At 38.2% G+C, this 20319-nt stretch overlaps 1 protein-coding gene across 5 annotated transcripts in view; it reads left to right on the top strand.

Annotated features, from left to right (window-relative positions):
- Nucleotides 1–20319, top strand: part of FTO (FTO alpha-ketoglutarate dependent dioxygenase) — a 228494-nt gene that overhangs the window by 141921 nt on the left and 66254 nt on the right. Inside the window, exon 9 of one of the 5 annotated variants that reach the window (XM_090149894.1) lies at nucleotides 2126–2243. The exons of the other annotated variants lie outside the window; for them this stretch is intronic. Within the exon in view, the coding sequence (XP_090006020.1) occupies nucleotides 2126–2171 (46 nt within the window). The 3' untranslated portion in view covers nucleotides 2172–2243. Of the gene's footprint in view, nucleotides 1–2125; nucleotides 2244–20319 lie in introns of those variants that run through there. 5 annotated transcript variants of the gene reach the window in all.

Below are 20319 nucleotides of genomic sequence, written 5' to 3'. Positions count from 1 at the left end.
TGAGGAATATTACACATCTGCCATTTATATCTCAATATGCCTCTTCTGGGACTTGCAAAATCTTGAGTCTCCACAATCTTGGCTGTACAAATTTAGAAGCATGTTCTCTAGACTTTGTACCAGTACCCTTATATCTCAAAAAAGAAATAGATTAGAATGTGCTAGTAAATGTGAGAAAAGGTTTGAATCAAGGTAGTTGATTGTGTCTTTCAAACTTGTTTTTCCCTAGCAGAGCTTGTAGATATCTTGGAAAGCTATTACGTATAAAGAGAAGGGCCATAGCCATTTTGCATACAGTGAGACTGCTGGCCTTCAGCATGTGCAGGATCAAGGTGGACAGAATATGTGTCTCAGAAATGGCAGAGCTTGCATTCCTTCAGGCTGGGTAAGTTAGGAAGCCTAAATCCTGATACAGCTGAGCTAAAATTCATGGCCAATGTTGGCATTTGGAAAAGCAATCAAAATAACGTTAGCTGAGCTTGTCTTAAACTGAATATACATACAGAGCTTATATACAGCATATATTAATATTAATTCAGCATATGTAGATATATTGTGTACTTGGAGGGGGGGATCCCATTCTGTCCACTGTAATAAGACCTTCCCTGGCCCACACAACCCCATATTTTTGGAGCATGCTGGCTTGTGGTGTGGGCCAGGAGTGTCACCCTGAGCTCCTGCTGCTGCTGGGACCTGGCTGAGCAGCACTGTTGGTTCCAGGATCTGAAGTAAATCCTGGTGGAAATCTGTATTGGTCTGTAGACCGCAGAATTCAACCTTCGTTTACAATCAAAAGCACATCAGTCTCTGTCTTTCAGCAAAGTTCTGTGGATTTCTCCACTGATTCATAGGCTGGAGTGTGAGCAGCCAAGATTTCCTCAGCTTAGCCTACTTCAGAAAGGTAATGAAGAGTATTAAAGGCAAAGTCAAAAAGTTTTGAAGGTGTGTGTAGGAGTCTAGTGCACAGATGCTGTTTACAAACAATAGGATTTATGCTCTGAGCTCATCCTGTGCAGCTCTGAAATGTACTGTGGAAAATCTGAGCAGGCTGAAGGGTAAATAGCTTGAGGAAAAGGTCTGAGATAAACTCAGCCATCCACCTGTGCAAATCCACATACCCACCTCCAGAAGGCAGATGAAAAGCAGAATGGCTGGACAGTGTTCTGTAAGCTTCCAGAAATATCTCCCTACTCTCCAGAGTCCTGTAGGAAAAACTGGTGTGTCATACAGCAGAGTAGCGCATGGCTCTGAAAACAATCATCAAAATGAGTAATTATTGCCATTTTACTGTGGCAATTTATCTTTTTTCATTCCACTTTTACTGTTAATATCCACGTGGCCAGTTTCCAAGACGTAGTTTATTGTTTATGCTGTGAAAGTGTACTCTAATATGATGTTTCTGTTATGATGCTGTCAACAGGGTTGGGAGAGCTGCATAATAATCATCACATTTTTTCAAACATTAAAGCAATTAAAAGCGACTTGCAGAACAAGTCAAACTGTTAACTATGTTCCTACAGCTAAAAAGCATTGTCAGAAACAACTAGTTCCTATTTCAGAGAAGAGGAGTGGCTGTGGTTGAAGGCAGGGTATGATTATTGCTCATCACAGAAAAGTTTTTCTGTTTTTTTTCCCTCTTTACTATAATACAGTAATTAAGCAGTTTCTATAAATGCAAAAATTGGCCCTTTTTAGCTTTTAGAATTTTAAAACACTTCAGACTTCAAAGCCAGCACGCATTGAAAATATTGTGGGTTGTATTAAACAAAATGCATGCTTTGGGGTCTTATTAGTAGGTCTGACTTGAGAGTGAGTAAGACTGAGCTGTAAGATGCACAAAGCCCTTCACTGCAGACTTGTGTTCCTGCACTTTGCTGTGTAGTTCCTTCACTCACCCTAGCTGCTACTCAGCCTTTAGTCTTCAAGACAGGGAATATGGTTCAGACAGTAGCACTGTATTTTAGTCTTTGCTGGAGCTTGCCAATTTTATTCATATTTTGCATTATTTAAGTTTCCTAATAGGAAGAAATACAGGGCCATGTTGATGTCTGTGAGAACTTTGCTGTTAACTTCAGAAGACCCAGGGTTTCAATCAGGAGCTTCATAGAAGTTTCTCTTGTTTCAGATGTGGTGCTACAAATAGCAGCTGGGATCACAGAGAGCACACGTAATCCATTTCGGAGAAGTGATCTAAAAATCATATGAAAATTAGGTACAGCTGGGGATCAACTATGAACAGTTGGGGGAGGGTACGGTTCTGGTTTATAATTTGAGTTCTAGATGTCTGTTTTCATTGTTTCTCAGTGTATATGACTGGCTAGCACCAGGTAATGATTGTTTATGGCACTTGCCAGCAATATCTGTTATTGCCATGATGCATTCTTGGCAATTCTGCTGTTATTTATATTCTATTTTATATATCAGTATATTCTGTTCTCAATGTGTAAGTATTTATTACAGTATTCCAGATTTTTTTAAGTGGAACAAAACAAATTGGAGGAATATAGGGAGGAATAATGATACAGTTTGGACTCAGTAACTTTATTTGTACGTGCACTGGGTTTAGTTATTACACTTTTAGTTGGGCTGTTGCAAGATATCAAGAGGCATCTCTGAGCAGATATTTTTTATATTCCTTCTAAATAGAGGGTAAGTAAGGAAAGCTTTGTTTGCATTTGATTTATAGGGTTCACCATTCACACTCATCACTCATGCAGGGTAACACATGCCTCCAGCTCCCTTCTTACATCCAACAGCTGTTCAGTTAGGATTGCTGATTTGCACATCTGCATTGGCTTTTTCTTCACCCTACTGTACTGCAACTCCTAACTCCATATACAGCTGTTGCATGTGGTGATGCTTGATGTTTTGAATATCTGCAAGCACAGAATATCTGGGGTAAAGCTGAGTAGTTTCAGTTCCCATGTTAAAATGGTTTGTAGGTGATCTGTACTTTCAACTGAAAATATATTTTCCTGTCTGCATAGTTGATGAGTAAAAGTAGCACAAAGGATCTTTAATCAACTTAATCAACAAGAATGCAAGTGTTTGCATTCCCTTCCTCATTGCTAGAATTTACTTGGTGCTTGGATGTGCCTCTGTACTGATGCTCAGTTTGCTGGTTGTACTCAGACACCTGATGTGGTTGACGCCTTGCCCTTAAACACCACAACCCTATGGAATATGCACAGTGGGCTCCTATAGAGAAATATTTCTTTAAATTTTAGTTAACAGATTTCAGACAAATTGCGTGGAGAACACAGAGACAGACATTTGGGCTTTCTGTAATTTTTAATTGCCTCTTTTTTTCATTTAGTTAGCTTATGAGCTAGTTGTTTGAAGTATTGAAGGCTGAGGGCTGAGTTTTTCAGTGTTCTGTGCTTTGTTCTGGGGATTCCAGCTGAAATCTTGTAGTCCTTGCAGGAACACTGAAAGAGGCTGGGTGAGTCTGTGAAATGTGAGGAAACATTAGCTGGCTTGTACGGACAGGAGAGCAGACTGCCAGCCTCCATGCATAAGGTGCATTTAAAATTACATTCATTCATAAGCTAAAGGATGTGTTTGCACTACACCAGCATGTTGTGCTTGGAGGATGCTGGGAACAGCAAACATCCACAGATTTTTTTGTGGCTTCTTTTAGTGCATGGAAGCTGGATTAAGGTGCTCTGTTAGGAATGTCCTTTCAGCAGCAGATGTTAAACTTCCTTCTCTCCTTCATTTAAGGACAGGTGTCAGGTTATCTTTCAGTAAAACTAGATCTTTTTTGCTAGAGCAGATACTGTTGTGACAGTGCTCCAATGCTGTTGTTTCCTCCTATAATGTATATAATGAATGAAAACATTTCAAAGGTGTGATCTGTTTACTGTCGAGGTGTACCTACTTTGCTACTTTAATCCTCAACTTTCTCTTGCCAAATTTATTTGAAAGTCTGTAAAATTATTTTGTGTATCATCTGTAGACCACAAGGAGAAAAGGTGCCATCTTTGCACTGGGGAGAGCAAAGAAAGAACATTTCAGTTATGTAATAAATGGAAATGTTCTTTTTGTCAGCAGCAACTGAAGTCAGCTATTTCCACATAGAGTGTATTAACAGCGTGTCACATTTGACTGCTGTCTTCAGAGTTTCCCTGCACAAGGATTAATTTAATCTTTGTGTTGTTGTTGGGTACTGTGCCTCTACTGGTTTTACAGACTCACTTTTCTGAGAACACAGTCGCTACTAGTCAGATGAAAAGGGTACTAACAAGGTAGTTCTGTTGGTAAAACACAGTTCTTGGGAGCACTGCATTTTCCTTGTCTGTGAACTTCCAGTATTTTGATTTTCTGTAAGAATGGATGTGTTGAAAGATGAGCAGTTCCTACTGATTATAGGCAAACTGTACCACTCAGCCATTTCCAGCTGAATGTTCCTCAAACAGCTGCATGTCTATATGTCGTAAGGAGTTCTAAGCTGCAAACAGTCACTGTTAACAGAAAGTTTTCTAACTGGAGTGTTAAGTAACATGTAAAACTCATTAAAAAAAAAAATAAATAAAAGGGTTTTGTAGACTTCTGGGCTTGTTACATCCATGCTGCATCTCCGTGGCGTTCAGGAAGAGGCATTTTGTTGCTCTGGTTGGGCCCATGTTTGTATAGTTACAGCAGGTGCTTTTAAGAAGTAAAATTTGCTTCTGAAACATTCGAGTTAAGAATTGTGTGCCCCAGCTGTAAAAGTTATATAAAGTGTACCTGCACAGCAGCTGAGCAGGACAGGCTGAGTCCCCAAACCAAAGGAAGCTATAGGAAACCATGGGTTTTTTGCCTGTTTTCCTAAGACCTTAAGGAAAGCTGTTAGAGGAGAATTTACATAGTGAAATCAAGTTCGTGGGATTTTTTTTTTTTCAAGAAGTATAAGTTTAAATAGAGGTTAGAGCCACAAAAACAAACAAAAAACCCACAGTTTGAAGGAAATGAATTACAAACGTTTTATATTCAAGTCGCTGTGTTTTAAAGCAAGCATGTAAAAATAAACATGAGTCAGTGCTACCAAACAGACTTCTTATGATGGCTGAAAACCTTTGGAAGTAAACCAGTAACTTAGCAGCACGCTTGTTTACAGCTGAAGTTTTAAAGAAAGTCTCACAACTGAAAGAGTTAAACACCTGGAGCAACTCTGCTGAACTGCTAAGCTGGCTTTTGGCAGCAGTAGCAGCATGCAGAGTTTTTTCTCCATTACGGTTCAGTTCAATGACTAATTCATTCAAAGCTGAGAATCCAATTGAGAATTGAAAATGCAGGAAAGCTTATTTTCCTCTTCGAACCTTTAAATAAATTGATATCTAAGAGGACTTGAGCTACAGGCTTTAAAGATTGCCGGACATGAAAAAACAAGTTGATCTATCCAGCGCACTGCGTTTTTAATTAAAAACAGCTATTCGAAAAATTATTATCTTGTGCATTTTCAATTCTTTTTCAAATGCAGATGAAAATGACACCAATTAAATAAATACTTAAACAATTAGTAATAGTTTACTAAAGTGTGTGTAGTGGCCCAAATAAGTATATATAATGGAGTTGACAAATACACGTCATTGTATTGTACTGAGTTATAGATCAACTTTTAACAATAGTTGCTACTCAATTATGAGCAATAATTTTGTAAGAAAACAGCTGGAAGTTGCAATTAGTGCTTCTCAGCTTCTTACAAAGCGTGCCTTCCTTTGATGCTTCCTCTTGTGTTTACTCAGTTGATGCTGTTCCTCAGAGCTAAAACTGGTCTGCTCTAACAAAATGCAGGGTTCACATGTCAGACCTTGGGCGTTACAGATAGCAATAACTGATCCATAAAAGTATCTCAGGTTGGCCTATATAAAAATAAATACTTCTTGACCAAGGCTAGAGGTCATTTATGTTTTGACAAATGATATTCTTTAACTAGATCTTTTGTATTTTTCCTGTGCTTGTAAAAGAAAGTTTAGACAAGGAATAAGTCCCATGTATATTTTCCAAATAAACATCATATAAACTGACTTCCCAATTTGTTGAATATGTTTGAGAAGTTTGGAACAGAGGTTTAGATAAATAGATAGACTCACGGAGAATTGAATTACAGGAAATTCTCAGTTTGAAGTTTTAATTTTATTTTTTCCTCACCTCTTGATTCTAAAAGCGAGACATGAGTTAGAATATTTTTAACCCATTATCTATTGTTGTCCGTGCTCTTAGAGTTACCTAAACAAAGTCTTAAAGCAGAGTTCACCATCAAATATACATCAGTTAGTGGTTCAGTATTATTTGAGAGGATTTTTTGGTAGAGAATTGCAATTATAGATGAGTAATTTCCCTTTCTACTTGATGTTCTATTTCATCCTTCTACAATTTCAAGTTTCATTTTCTTTTCCCTCTTATTTCAAGAGATATTTTGAATATGAAAACATCATGTCAAAACTTAGCTGAGCCCTTCATCAGGCTTTTTAAAACCTAAGTTAGAATTCTGTTTCTAAGATAAACAGATTTGGATCAGAAAGATTTTCAACTAGCTAGTATTCATTTTGGCTGAGACTTGAAGCAATGTCTTTAATCATATTTTTGTTGATTATTTATTAGTTTCTGTGGGAAATCAAAGGATGGACAACCTAAAATATGTCTTCCATGAAATACATCATGAATCAGAAGCTGTAGCAAAGAATTTCTAGGAAGTGTCTTTCATGTACTTCTATGAACTGAATGAAGGATAAAATATACATCTTTAGTGTGTGTATAGGATGCAAATGAAGATTGACCCAAAAATGGAAAACTCCTCCATCTGGCTGGAATCACATTTGTAGTGCTTTACAAGAGTAAGAAATCTGCCATGGGGAGAGGAGTACTTTGTTTCTGTTCCATGACATCTGAAGGAAGATGGTTACAACTAATTCAAAACAGTGAAGCAGCTCAAGCCAGGGGCTTGAACTAAAGTGCATGGTGAGATGGTGACTACTCTAGGAAACTTTGCAAACATGTGCTTCTGTGACTGATATGCAGTTATTTACACAGGGTAGCAAGGAAATGGCTCATCATCTAACTATTATCCGAAAAGGAAGGTAAAAGATGCTATATGCTGTATTGCAGTAATCAGCAGTAGAAAAAGATAGTCATTTGAAAATGTAAGTGATAATGCAAAACTAGTTCTGGAGTTTGAATTTTCTGCTGGAGAAACAGGAAGTTCTTTAGCCCAGGAGAAGCACCACTATCCAACATATAAAAATGAAGCATGTAGCTGGATCCTAGCTGACAGTTTCTGTTTCATGGTGGGTTTCTCCAACTTCTTCAGCCTGCAGTGGTTTCCATTTGCTTCTCCCTTCCATTCCTCTCTTGATCCTTCTGCATACACATTACCTAGGTTTCCTGCTCCTCAAGTAATTTTTTTATAAGAATTTACCAATATCCATCATCAAGGGCTACGGCAAGGAGTTGCTTGCTGCCCAGAGAAGAGTGAAAATACCACAAAAGTGCCTCTGCACTAGGAATGAAAGGGAAAAAATAAAGTGGCAAGGAGGATTCGGTCCAACTTTGTAATAGAATTTGATTTTTGCTTTAAAAAATGTATGAACAGTTTAATAAAAACTATTGATATATTAATTTAATCACTAAAAGCAATCAGTTCTATCAGATTTGTTTCCAATTCGAGTGGCTAATAGATTTTTTTTTATCTGTATTTGTGTAGGTGTAAAGATGTTCCTATTTTATTTTTCCTCAGCATAAGATGAAAGAAACTAAAGACAAACTTCTAATACTTTTTTTTTTTTTTTAATAATATATCTCCCTTTTGATTTGCAAAGCAATCAAATATCTTCTAAGAATATGATTTCTTCTCTGGAAAATATATTGAATTTTTTCCAAAAACATTGTTTATAGGGGAAGAAGTCACAATTTCTTTTAGTTCGTTAGTATTTCCTGTTGCAGATTTCTGAAGGGCAGCGTGTGGTGCAGCAGACGTACAGAGGTTTAGTCTTGGGTTTGGGAGGTATTTGGCAGTCTGAATAGCACTGCTGCTAAATACAACATGATTCACACACCACTGTTTCTACTTATCCATAGGTGAGCTTTTGTGAATGACTATGAAACTTCTGCAGTAGTCCTTTTTGGATATCCTAAATGTGCAAACACAGATAATGTTCTCGTTCAGCATCCCAGGGCAAAATCTCCAAGGAGGAGAAAATACAGGCTAGTAGCCAAAATGTGGCACGGTTTATATTTTGAGACCAACATCATTTTCAGTGTAGAAACTGTTTACCCCAGTACTGACCTCCCTTACCTGGTGGTCCATGTTGATCCTAGAAGCCAAATGTTTGAGGAAAGCAGCAACTCCTTAACATTTTCTTTACTGGAAATAAATTAGATGCAGACTTCAAGATCTCTGGATTTGTCCATGTATTTTCTGTCAAGGGGACCAGAGATGTTACTGCAATTTTTTTTCACATTTATCTCTATGTTAGAGCATGCCTGGTTGTTGTGTTTTTCCCTTAGCCTCTTCATAAATACTTCTTTCTTCTTTATTGAACTTAAGTGATTTAAGGACACTGGGGAGCAAGGATTTTTTTTAATAGTCATTTTTTAGTTTCTAGATGTATTGGTGAGGAAACAAAGATTACCTTGTTCATAAGGGAATCGGTGCCCCAGGTTAATGTCCAGGTGTTCTTTCAACTGAAGTCTGAGACTAATTTCTTCCTGGCCCTCTGGAAACCAGCTGAAGCAGTAGGACCAGCTGGTCTATCTTCACTCCTGCATACCAACATCTTTGACTGATTCCCAGATTTCCTTATATCCTCAGTACTTCCTCTAACGCTTGCAATCTTTATATAGCAGTTTGAAGATAGCTGCTGTTATGCTTAGCATTGGTGATATCTGAATCAAAAAGGTGATGTTTTAAAATATATAGAGAGATTCTAAAAAAATGTCTTAATTATGATTTAGATTGCATTTCAGCAGCAAATGCTATAAGGGAGAGTGCCTACTGTCTTTCTTTCAAAGGTTTAGTTTTTTGTATGCACACACATCCTTACCTGCTGTGCCACTAAGAGCACACAGTTTCACTTCTCTTTTGCTTACTACACATAGACATCAGCTATAGTATTTTAACATGAGCAGTAGAGGCATGTGATGTTTCTGTACTGTATTCTGAACTTTCTGATCCATTTCTTGTGTATTTTTTTAGACTTCTGTGCCATGTTTATACACCTCTTGTATTCACCGCGTAGCGCACAGCCCACTTCAAGAAGGGAAGTAATAAACATAAGATGGAAGGGCTGAGGGGGGGCAAGGGGACAGCAAAGGGGCAGCCACTGGCTTCAGCTGCATCTTAGTAAAGAATTCACTGACCCTGAGGGTACTTTGAAAGTGGAAGCTGCAGAGCTGGGGTTTCTGTGGGAAAAGCTGACAAAGAAAGCTATCTTTGCAGTGCTGTTGACCTGCAAAGTAAGATAAAAAGGTGCTCGCTATATGACTGGTGGTGAATGTTACCTGGGAGTATGTCGCTCAAAAAAAGAAATTTAACCTCACAGAGTAAACACCAATTTGGAAAAATAGACCCTAAAGGTCATTAGGAAAAAGCTGATCGCAGTTTCACTGTGAAAGACTTTAGTCCGAATTCAGATAACTTCAGGCTTTTCAGGTGAACCAGATAAAACTTCACAGTTCGGAGTACCACACATTTGTGTGACGTTGTTTGTTTTTATATATGGAATAAGCCTGTGAGAAAACACGTTATTTGGTCATTTACATTGTGTAACTGAATTTTGAACAAATAACACATAACTGAAGGACTAGTAATTAAAATGTGGAGTCAGAAAGAAGTCTTGTTCACCAGAATGTAACTCCCTCTTTGCCTTCACTGCAGTAGTTCAGGCTTCCCCCCATCCCTGGCAGTGCTACAAACTTAAAAATTGCTGTTAGCAACTATGGAACAGGGAAAGTGGAAGCCATTTATAATAGTTTTTATAAAGAACTGTCATTTGGACAGCTCTTGTAAGAAAACCTCTGAGGCAACTCCTTTTGTGTAGTGTCTAAAAACTTCAGTTGTGGCAGCTGAGCTGTGTTAACTCCCATGTATGTGTACGGTATGTTCTGGGCCTTCTTCAGTCCCACAAGGGCATTTACAACATAACTGTGTGTTCTAATTATATAATTACACATTTACACCACTTATGTCATTAAGTATAATTGCACTTGCTATATGAATGTGCCACGATGGTGTAAAAATGACTTTGAGAAAAAGCGATGCAACAGAATCTTAATTGAAAGGCCATTATGTAAGACAAGCTTACCAAAACTTAGTACTGAAAGCAAAAAAAAATCCTTAATGCCCAAATACTTGGGCAAGTTCAGTGTTTCCTTATGCATGCACTCGTGAGACCTTTGCCCTAACTTCCAAGGGTGTGCATTTTTGGTGTGCATTGTAGCAGAGTCATCTAATACCTCTGTTACACAGAAATACTACCAGTAACCAAGACCTGTAGTTCTGGAGGGAGTCAGATAAACTTTAGACGGCGAATTCTCCCATGAAGTTCAGCCAAGGCAATATGAACAAGCTGACTGGATGGTCCAACAGGAATGCAGTACAGAGGTTGGCTCTGAACTGGTGTGTGAGGTGAGTCTGCAGGTGGCACTCTCTGTTCCTGGTTCGCATTAATTCCTAGGACTGGTGGAATGATAGTATCTTAAATGAGGCAAAGTTCTGTCTGCTAAGTATTGTGGCAATCTCCAGCACACATTCTACAAGCACTTAGGTGAAGAGCAGGGTCTTTGTTCAAATGGCCGTATTCCATTTCAGTTCCCCACCTATTTCGTTTGGACTCAGATTTGTCTTTCCTAAACTGCTGCTCTGTGGTGAGCAGCTGCTGCCTTTTATTCAGACCTGGCTGGAGTTCAGTGATTTATCTCAAGTCGAGAAGCCAGTCTAAGACAACTCATCAAAGGCTCAACAAAAACAGGTTCTTAATGGGAAGTAATTTTCCAATCAACATATAACAGAACTGTAGTAATACACTGGAGCATGCTTTGATGTAATTTAAGACATATGGTTGCTTAATAAGAATGTCTAATTGTGTAGATTTCATTCGTATCTAGCTGAGGAACAATTCTGACTGGCTTCTAAGGTGTTATGAGATACTTTTGAATGAAAGAAATTTAAATTCAAGATGATATCATATAATGAAAGCGGAGACGTGCTGTATTAGCATAATTATATATCTCTAGTTGTAAATATTTATACAACAATACAACGAAGGCCAAATTTAGTTATGTGCCTCTTCCAAGAGCTCAAGAAAAACTAGTTCTTCAACAGCTCGAGGAGAAGTTTATTCTCCTAATTGTAAATAAGCTTTTAGAGGCTTTTAACTTGTTTTTCTGACATAATTATTATCTTCAGATATTTCTCTCCTATGTAGTTATGGAATCCCACATGCATGGATAAAAAGGCTGAAACCACTTCATTTTGTGTGAAAAGCTTTTAAGAAAATGTTTTTAAAACTCACCTGTGCCTTTCTTTCAAATGAAAGGCATGGGAAGGGACATTGCTAGGTATCTCTTAACATATGGGCTTAATTACTGAGCAGAGAATTGAACTGCGCTGTTTCAGATTGGTTACGGTGGTAAAATCTGCCCTGTGCTGCGCTGCAGACGAGGAATGGATAAAATGCTCTTTGAACAGTCAAGATTTTTTAAAAATGTCAGTGCAGAGGGCTTGCATTTGTATTTGGCTTTCTAGACCTGCCTCTTGACCTTCTAATTACTTTATTTGAAACAGCACTGAGGGTATAATAAAACTGGAGGTTGTCTCTCGTTTGCTTTATCATAAATTAAAGCTGTTAGTTTGGTGAGGTGAAAGTAGAGGCAGGGTGTTCATTACCCCTCAAGTGACGGCTTGTCAATAGCACTGCCTTTTAGTTTGTTCTAGTCAGCACTTGCTGTGCATTTTGTTGGACCACTGGGAAATAAATACAACAAGATTATACATTTGGAATACCACAAGAGTTCATGGGGGGAAAAAAAAAACACCCAAACAAATGATAAATTATACACTTGGTAGAAAGTGACATGCTATCTTGTGCTATTAACAACCAGAGATAATTGCAGCGAATTGTAATTGCAGTTTGCAACTTACAGTACAGTGTGTCCAACATCAATCTTAATAGTGAACAAAGCAATTTATATTAAAAGTTAATTCGCTTGGTAAGTTTCGGCTGTATACAAGCGAGCTAACAGATGTAGCTTTTCAGAAAGTTCAAAGGCATTTGGAACGTGGAAAGAAATGCTAATGTAGTAAGCCTTAGAGAAATATTGCATTACTACTTGTAATGAAAACAAATGTATGCCATTATATCCCAGTTTGTGTTTATTTAATAAACTGTACAGTTCTGCACATTGAAGAAATTGTGTCTCTAGATGTAACAAAACCAGATTTTTACTCATAGATTATACAGGAATAGCAATTATTTATGCAGAGTAAAAGAGGTCTGGAAATTTGTGTATATTAAATTTTAACTTAATGCTTTCCTGAAACCGCTAAAATAAGTGTGTGTGAATGTTTATATACTTATATGTATGTATACATACGATTTTTTTTTTAATCTAGAGCTTTGCTCTTGAATTGTTTACTACTGCCCAGGGTGTTTCACAGGGTTGCTGTTAATTACTCTAGATTTTGAGTGATACCTTTAATCTGGTTTAATTAGAACAATACCTAATATGATACTTAATCTTGTAAAAGCTTGACCTCCCTTCTAACGGAGATGATAATTGCACCTCCACTGACTGCCTCGTGGTGCCCCAGTGTCTGCACGACGTTCTTCATGCCGCTGAGGTCTGATTCATCCTCAGCCAGCACTTCACCTTTACTTGGGCAGGTGTTGCCATGTTCTCGGTGTTGTGGTCAGTCACTGCTGTTCATCAAATGGCAGGAAATTCCCTGAGCTGCCCGGCTGTGAGCCAAACACCGCCTGTTGTGCTAGCTTGGTTGGCTGCCTGTTTAGAGTGGGGAAAAGACTGTGGGCTGTTGGTTTTTTTTGTGAGGAGGAGGAGGAGGTTTTAGTTGCTGTGTCCCCTTGCATATCTCAGAGCCGTTCAGATGATTCATCTGACACAGGAAGGAGCACCAGTCTTCGTTTTAGTACCACCATGCCTTGTTGTAAACATCTTATCCTTCTGAAAGCAGCCTTAGTTGACATATAAATTTCAGTCAGATTCTCACCTAGTGTGAACTGTGATAGCTCTGCTGGATTCAGAGGAACAAAGACATGGAACACTAGGTAGTGTTCCAGGAATTTTGGGAATACCTGGAAAGTTGGACCAAGGCTGCAATTCATCTTTATGGCATCTTTGGATAGGGAGGAGTGTGCATTTGAGAACACACACAGTTGCTGAGATACATGGCATGAAGCTTTGTTTGTCTGTAAGGAGGTGTGGAGTTGTCCAGAACTCCATAGCTCTGACAACATCCATGTCCTTCAGCCATGGTTTGGGGATTGGCTTCAGGAATTGTGCATTAGGAAATATAATCTTTTTCTATGGGAATTATTATTTATTTATTATTATAAAGTGGAGATAAACTGGCAATATTTGGTGGCAAATACTGGTCTGCAGCTTTCAAAATGAGAGAGAGAAGATAAAAACACCTTTGCTCTTTCCTGGTAATGAATTTTCCCCTCTAAAAAAAGTGTACGGTACCTGACATAAATTGGCAGGAGAAGTAATGTGAGCAACTCCATTTAGAAATGTTGTGTCAAGTTTTGCATTTGCCTTAGAAAGCCTTATAAATCTAAGTGGTGTTTTGACAGCCAGTCCTTCTGGACGCACGGTGTTCAGTTCAAATCATATTCACTTTGTTTGCTTTTGCAGAGGTAAATGCAGGATTATTAAAATATAAAGTTACCTTATATGTTACTTCTTTTTATCAGGAAAAAGCCTCTTTGCATCTGTGAACATACTGACTAGTGAAATTGATTTAACAGGGCATGTGTAGATACAGGGGCTGCTCTGAAAGTAGTGCCTCCTATTTTATTATGTTGCCCCACGATGTCAGAGGCAGATGTTGGTGGCACAGCAGTAGAATTTGAACCTTCCTACCAGTACCTGTTATATTTTGTTACTGTGTGTGACAGATGGCAGCAGAGGGGCAGTCTGGCCACATGTCTCACATGGGAGTGCATAGGAAGCAAAGGTGTGTCACTGAGTTCTTCCATGTGGAAAAAAATGGCACCCATGCACATTCATCAACACAACAGCAGCCCATCGGCACTTAGATACATTGGACAATTTAGGGATAAACATATGAGAAGTGGCTTTGGTTCAGACCAAGTGTCCATCAAACTCTCTGTGTTCTGTCATTGGCAGATGCCTACTGAAGGAGGGAGAAACAGGTATATATGGATCTTGACCTCCAAACATGAGTGAAGGAGGTTCTTAGCTGGTTTGTTAAGTGCTCAGTGTGTGCAGTGCTGTATTTGTGGTGGTTTATCATGCAGGTGTGCCTTGTAACAGTAAGTGCTTGTTCTGGAGCCCTGAGCAGAGGCCATGAGCACTGATGTGCAGCAGGCATGGCTGGCAGTGCCATGCTGTGTGCAGAGCAGTGCTGGGCTGTGGGGGAAGGATGGGAAAATGCAGAAATTCATATTTCTAAAAAGCTGAGCAGCTAACTCTTTCCATTTCAACATCTAATTAACGGAGACAAGTTCTCACATGTGCTCAAGTGCCATATATGTAGTTACTCTGCTTATATATACATTCCATAAAAAGATGTGCCTATCTCTTGCTCCAGGCACTCTTTGAGCAATGTCAAAAGTGCAATTATACAAATAGACTACTTGGGACCCTTCATTCACCTGGTAATTAACATAAATCATAATCTGGCAACAAACCTTATTCCCAGTCTTTGTTATCTCCCTCCAGAACACTTACGTAGCCAGACATCCCAATTACTGAGCTGTTAGAAACTCTTCTCAAATTGAATTTTAATTTTTTTCTACACATACATAGCTACACAAGAAAAAATGCTAAATGTTAATTTCATGAACTGAATGTAGCATAGTATTACCCTTTCCTTTCATAAATATCATCACTTTGTCTTTTAATCAGTATGTTTAGCACCTACTGCAGAGAACAAGTTGCAGATTATTAGCAAAGGAAACTTAGTGTCAGGAATTTATTAAGGATGAAAATCAGCCACATGAGAAAAGCCTAAAGAATCCCAGGAGTTACTGTAATGGAGTATGCTGCAGAACACCTTTTAATGTAATTGAAATTGAAATAATGGACAGCATTCCTGAAATAGAAAAATGTCAGCAACAGAAGGAGCCACTGTGCTGTCCTCGGGACTCCTTCAACACTGAGAATGTTGGGGATGAGGAAAGGAACGGAAAGAGGAAGGCACATAGCAAAGGTTAAACTAAAGACTTGCAGGAAAAGGACAAAGGTCATAAAACATACATGTAGGATGATCAACTTCTGGCAAGAGGAGCGGAGAAAGAAAGGCTTTTAAAAGATCTTTGTACAGAAGTGTTAGTGAGACTACAAAGCCACTGCTGAATGAAACCAGAGAGGGGAGTAAGAATCTAAGGAATTTTACATTCGTCAACATGTTTTGAAAAATCCCTTCATTCTTTACATTTTTTCCTTCTTTTAAGCGGAACGACAGTAAAAATAAAACCTGACTGTGAGACAAGATGTGAATGACTCAAATGTAAAAATAATCAGATTGGAGTGACGTGTTTTGTGGTCAGGAGGGATCGGACTAGCAACCCCTGATCAGTTAGGGTACAGGAATTGGCTGAAGGGATTTACAAGTGTCGTTTGGAAATGATAGCAACAAGTTGGGATAGTTTTAAATTCTAACTTGGTATTATTTCTTCACAGACTTCAAATGAATCGTGTAGGTATTTCCCTAAATGCACACATCGTGGTACAAATTTAGTCCCTTCTAAAAATGGAATTTCATTGTTATAATTTCTACTCACCAGTAATAAACATCATTATCTGAGGCCTTCCGTGGTACATTCTGGCAGTAGATCTGAATAATTTACGAAAGAGTTAAATAATAATATCCTTCAGGAAACCATTGAACAGAGAAATGCAGTAACTTATCCACAGTGACTTGGAAGTATCATCATATGTTACTTTATTTAATGTTATTAAATTATTAATTCAAATTGTAAAAACCAATGGTCTCATGTTTAGAACATGTCATGTAACATTAAATTAAAAAAAAAAAACAAAAAACAAACAAAAAAAAAACCACACCAATTGTAATACCTGAAGCAAGAAGTTCATATAGAAACCATTGTCTGGAAACATTTATACCATTCTAACAAAAGCAACAACAAAACCCCAAAAGATATTCCTGTAAAGAATTTCTTATCTAATATTGTCCTTCTCTGTTTTCACGCTACAGAGATGATTGCAAGTTAGCTTAGCACTTGCCCATAAGATGGGTGCATGAGCACGAGATGACACTGCACATCTCCTGAATCTGGTTTACTGGTTGGAGCGTTGGTCTGGAAGTGTCCAGCAGTCAACACACATCAGAATAAGCTTCAAATTTGACCCTGTCTCTTATGGGGAGAGGGAACATCTGTTTCTTTGGAGATCTTGTTCTGTTTTGTTGAAGCTGCAGCTGTACTTGCAGTTGCTCAAGGAGTGAACAAGCCCATCTCTGGCTACATCCACACAAGCTGCACCAGGCCAGGAAGGCCAGGTCCTCCACCAGCAAAGCTTGTGAAAACAGGATCCAGGCTGAACATTTGGTGTCGTTCCTGTGTTAGGAAGAAATACAAACAACTCTGGTGAGCACTGAAAATAGGAAATGAGTCTTTCGTCAAATACGTAAAGCTGAAGAAGTTATTGAGAGCTCAATATTTACTGCAGTGCATTTGTTTTTGGGATCTCAAGCAGCTCTCTGATTTCTGGCTTTATAAGGAAGATGTCTGGAGGGATTTTTTCAAAGCAGGCATACAAGTAACAGAATTAAACAAAGAGAAGTTTAGATTATTAAATATAGTTCCAGCACTTCTTAGTTGCTCAAAATATTTGCAGCAAGTTCTGTGAAGTAGAAAATGAAGGGAATGTGCCATGCAATTTTTCTTTAGCCTTTTTGCAATGCAACAGGGCAATCGATACAAATCTTTGCAGTAATCATATATTGATTTTCCTAGAATATAACTCCATTTAAAGCATTTTTATCCCCAGGAGTGAAAGCATTGGAGGCTATCAAAGGAGGAAGTAGCTTTCCTTGACCCCATCTGCAGTTCACATTGATTAACAGAGGCTTGGTAAAATAAATAAATATGTGTGAGAGAGAGAAGAAAGAAAAAAGAGTCACAGAAAGGTTAATACAGGCTGGAGAGAAACATCATTACAGTGCATTAGGGTTTTTGTAAAATTGTTAGGTCAGGATAAGCTAACAAGTGACTTAGAGAAGGTGAATTCTTCATTAAGTCAGAGCTGAATATTACAGTACCTATTTCTCACTGACTGCTGCAAATAGCAAGGAGCTTTCTAGTGGTCTACACACCTGCACATCCAGGTACCAGTGTTAACAGAATTGAACAATTGAACTACTATATTGCCATTTTGCCCTGTAAAGGAAGCTGTGCTGGACAAACTCATAGTGGGGTGTGCAGTAGAAGTTGGATAATTTTGCAAAATTCAATTTACTAATTGCAAAAGTGCAATTGTAGGTAGTTTTTTAAAGTTGCAGAAATAGGATAGATGCCTTTTCTATTGCTGATTTTTTGCAACAAATTATAAACAATGTCATATTTTTTAGATGTTTTACACTGAAGCATGCCTCTTCTGGAATAATGTACTCAAGAGAAATGTCAGTATTGAACCACTTGTTTCAAACATTGGAATTGCAAGGTAGATCTCATACAAGCAGTGTGTTTCTCTTACAGAATACAGTAAAACCCAGGAAATGCAATGTGCAGAGACCATGTGCCGTGATTGTAGATGGGACTTGTTGATTTATTCTAGGTGTCCTAAGGACTGTACAATCCATCCTACGCAGCATTCAACTCTGTACTTTGGCAGTCTTACATTCTTTTCAGCTATTTACTTCAATGATTTCCTGGCCCTCATCCTCCATTTCCTATTCTTATTATTTTTTTTCATAGCTGAAGCTAGGTTCTCATAGATCAGTTTTTATTAAATTAAAAGGTTCATGTGGCCTCATTATACTTTTCAGTGTGCTGTACTTGATACTGTTTATTTTACCAGCAACTCAGAGCTTTTTTGCTTCAGGCAAAGCAACTACTACATATTGTCAGATAAAGTACCTTATCTGTCAGCAGCACTCTTGTGAATTAATCATAATTCAATAGGTTCACTAATCAAGATTTGAGATGAATGTTTTGATAGAGCAATCAGATTTGTCTAATCTATCATTACTTGACAGTTGCTTTAGGCAGAGTGCTAACTTGGCATTAGTACCTGTTTTTGATCAGTTTGGCATGGCCCCACCAGTCAGTAGCATCACTTATTGCAGCAATGGACTGCTGCGTGGATTCTCATTGCAGTTCTTTTCCATCTTCAACAGAGACTGGAGTGAAACTGGGCTCTGGAAGCTCTAACCTATCTTATAATGGATAATAAAAAAAATTCTGACCTAGGAATTCACCTAATTCTCACAAATAACAAAAGTACTCGGAGCTTGTTGGAAAATCTGATACATAATTTATAGTAGTGTATGCAAACATTGCTCAGAACTGAAAGGGTCACTGGAATAGAATGGAGATAAAGTTAATATATTGTTAAGTGTTACTAATTATGAATCCAGTCACGTCTGATGTCACTAAAATTTGTTCTCTATTTTGCCCAGTTAAACATTCTTGGGGGTAATTTACAACATAGCTTGCAGCAGTTTGCTCAATTTGAAAGCATAAATGAAAGCTTTCATTGTATATTGACATATTTTTCTTGTTAAGCAATGTTTAAAGTACTGATACATGGTGCTGTAATAGTGGGTTAGACTGCAAGTGCAAGTTTGGTACATTGTAGTCAATAATGCATTAGTGTGGGAAAATGAAGGAGGGAATTGACGTATTTTTTAACATAGGTGAGGTCTTGTCTCCTTGTGGAAGAAAAAAACTTTAAGCATCAGTGGCTAGATGTTGACCCTGTTCCCATTTGATTATTTATTTTTAGGAAATACGTGAGTGATGTGAATGCAGTTTATGTGCAGACCCCAAGTTTCATGATCAACTCAACATATATGATTTCCGTCGTGTTAATTTTGCGGTATTTGGTGATTTGGGGGTCAGGTGGCATTTGCATGTTAATGTGATGGGAAGTCCATTTTGGAATGTCATCTGTTCAGACTGTATGGTTGTAGGTGATGCTTGTTCCTGTGCAGCAAACTGCCATGAGAAGCATTCACCATTGAAATTCTGTTGATGCCCTTAACACAGGGGTAAAACCATTCCAGCAGGATGTAAGAATGGTGGTAGTACCAAGCTCTTGAGAGGATCACTTGGTGAGTTCAGTTGGAGTCTAAGGCTTCTCTGGCTTATACTGAATCTGTTGCAGACAGAAAGGGCAGCGTCTCCTCTCAGTACTGATCAATGGGGTATTTTCCTAGCTCATCGCAAGTGAAATGCCTGCTAGTCAAGAAGAACTTTTCTGTGTTAACTTTTCTTGTCAACACTAACTGGTCAAAAACAAACAACACCACCAAAACAACAAAGTGAATACTCAAGTGCAAAGAAGAATGTGCCTCTAATTTTATCTTTTTCAGCAAATCTAGGCAATTAAAAAAAAAAAAAGCTTCTTTTTTTTTTGCTAGTCAGTACTCTGCTAAAAGTCAAAGTGATTGTTACTTACTGCTTGTAAACACCATAGACCTGTTTCTATGGAGTGATGAAAACTACATTGACTTTGCCACCATAGGATTCCTTCTAATATCCTGTCACCAGTCTCATGCCCTGTGCTCACTGCTGTGCTCAAATCCCATCTCTCTCTAACATTTAAAAGGCACAATGAAAGGACATCCTTTCCAATACTGAACTACTGCATTGTTTCATTTGTGCACTGAACTGCTGTTGATTGCTTCACAAGTTCTCTCTACCCAGTAGAGTTAGCAAGATTTTTTTAATACAAATCTAGATGAAGAAAGCTTTTTAGTGATCAACAAAGTATTGAGTATGTGAGGTGTTTGATTAAATGTCCTTGCTTCCTCCATCAAATTCTACAAGTCAAAAATCTCATCCTGAGATTTTCCACTTCGTCAAGACCCTGCTGTCCTGCCAGCCAGCTTTGACTTCATTTTCTTCTTGATAAATTCTAGCATGGCATGCAAGAATGCCTTGCTTGTAT

Source organism: Phasianus colchicus, chromosome 13 (assembly GCF_987193195.1).
Source record: "Phasianus colchicus chromosome 13, bPhaCol1.hap1.1, whole genome shotgun sequence".
Taxonomy (NCBI): Eukaryota; Metazoa; Chordata; class Aves; order Galliformes; family Phasianidae; genus Phasianus; species Phasianus colchicus.
The sequence above is the reverse complement of the archived record's forward strand: the minus strand, read 5'-3'. Positions and strand labels throughout refer to the sequence as shown.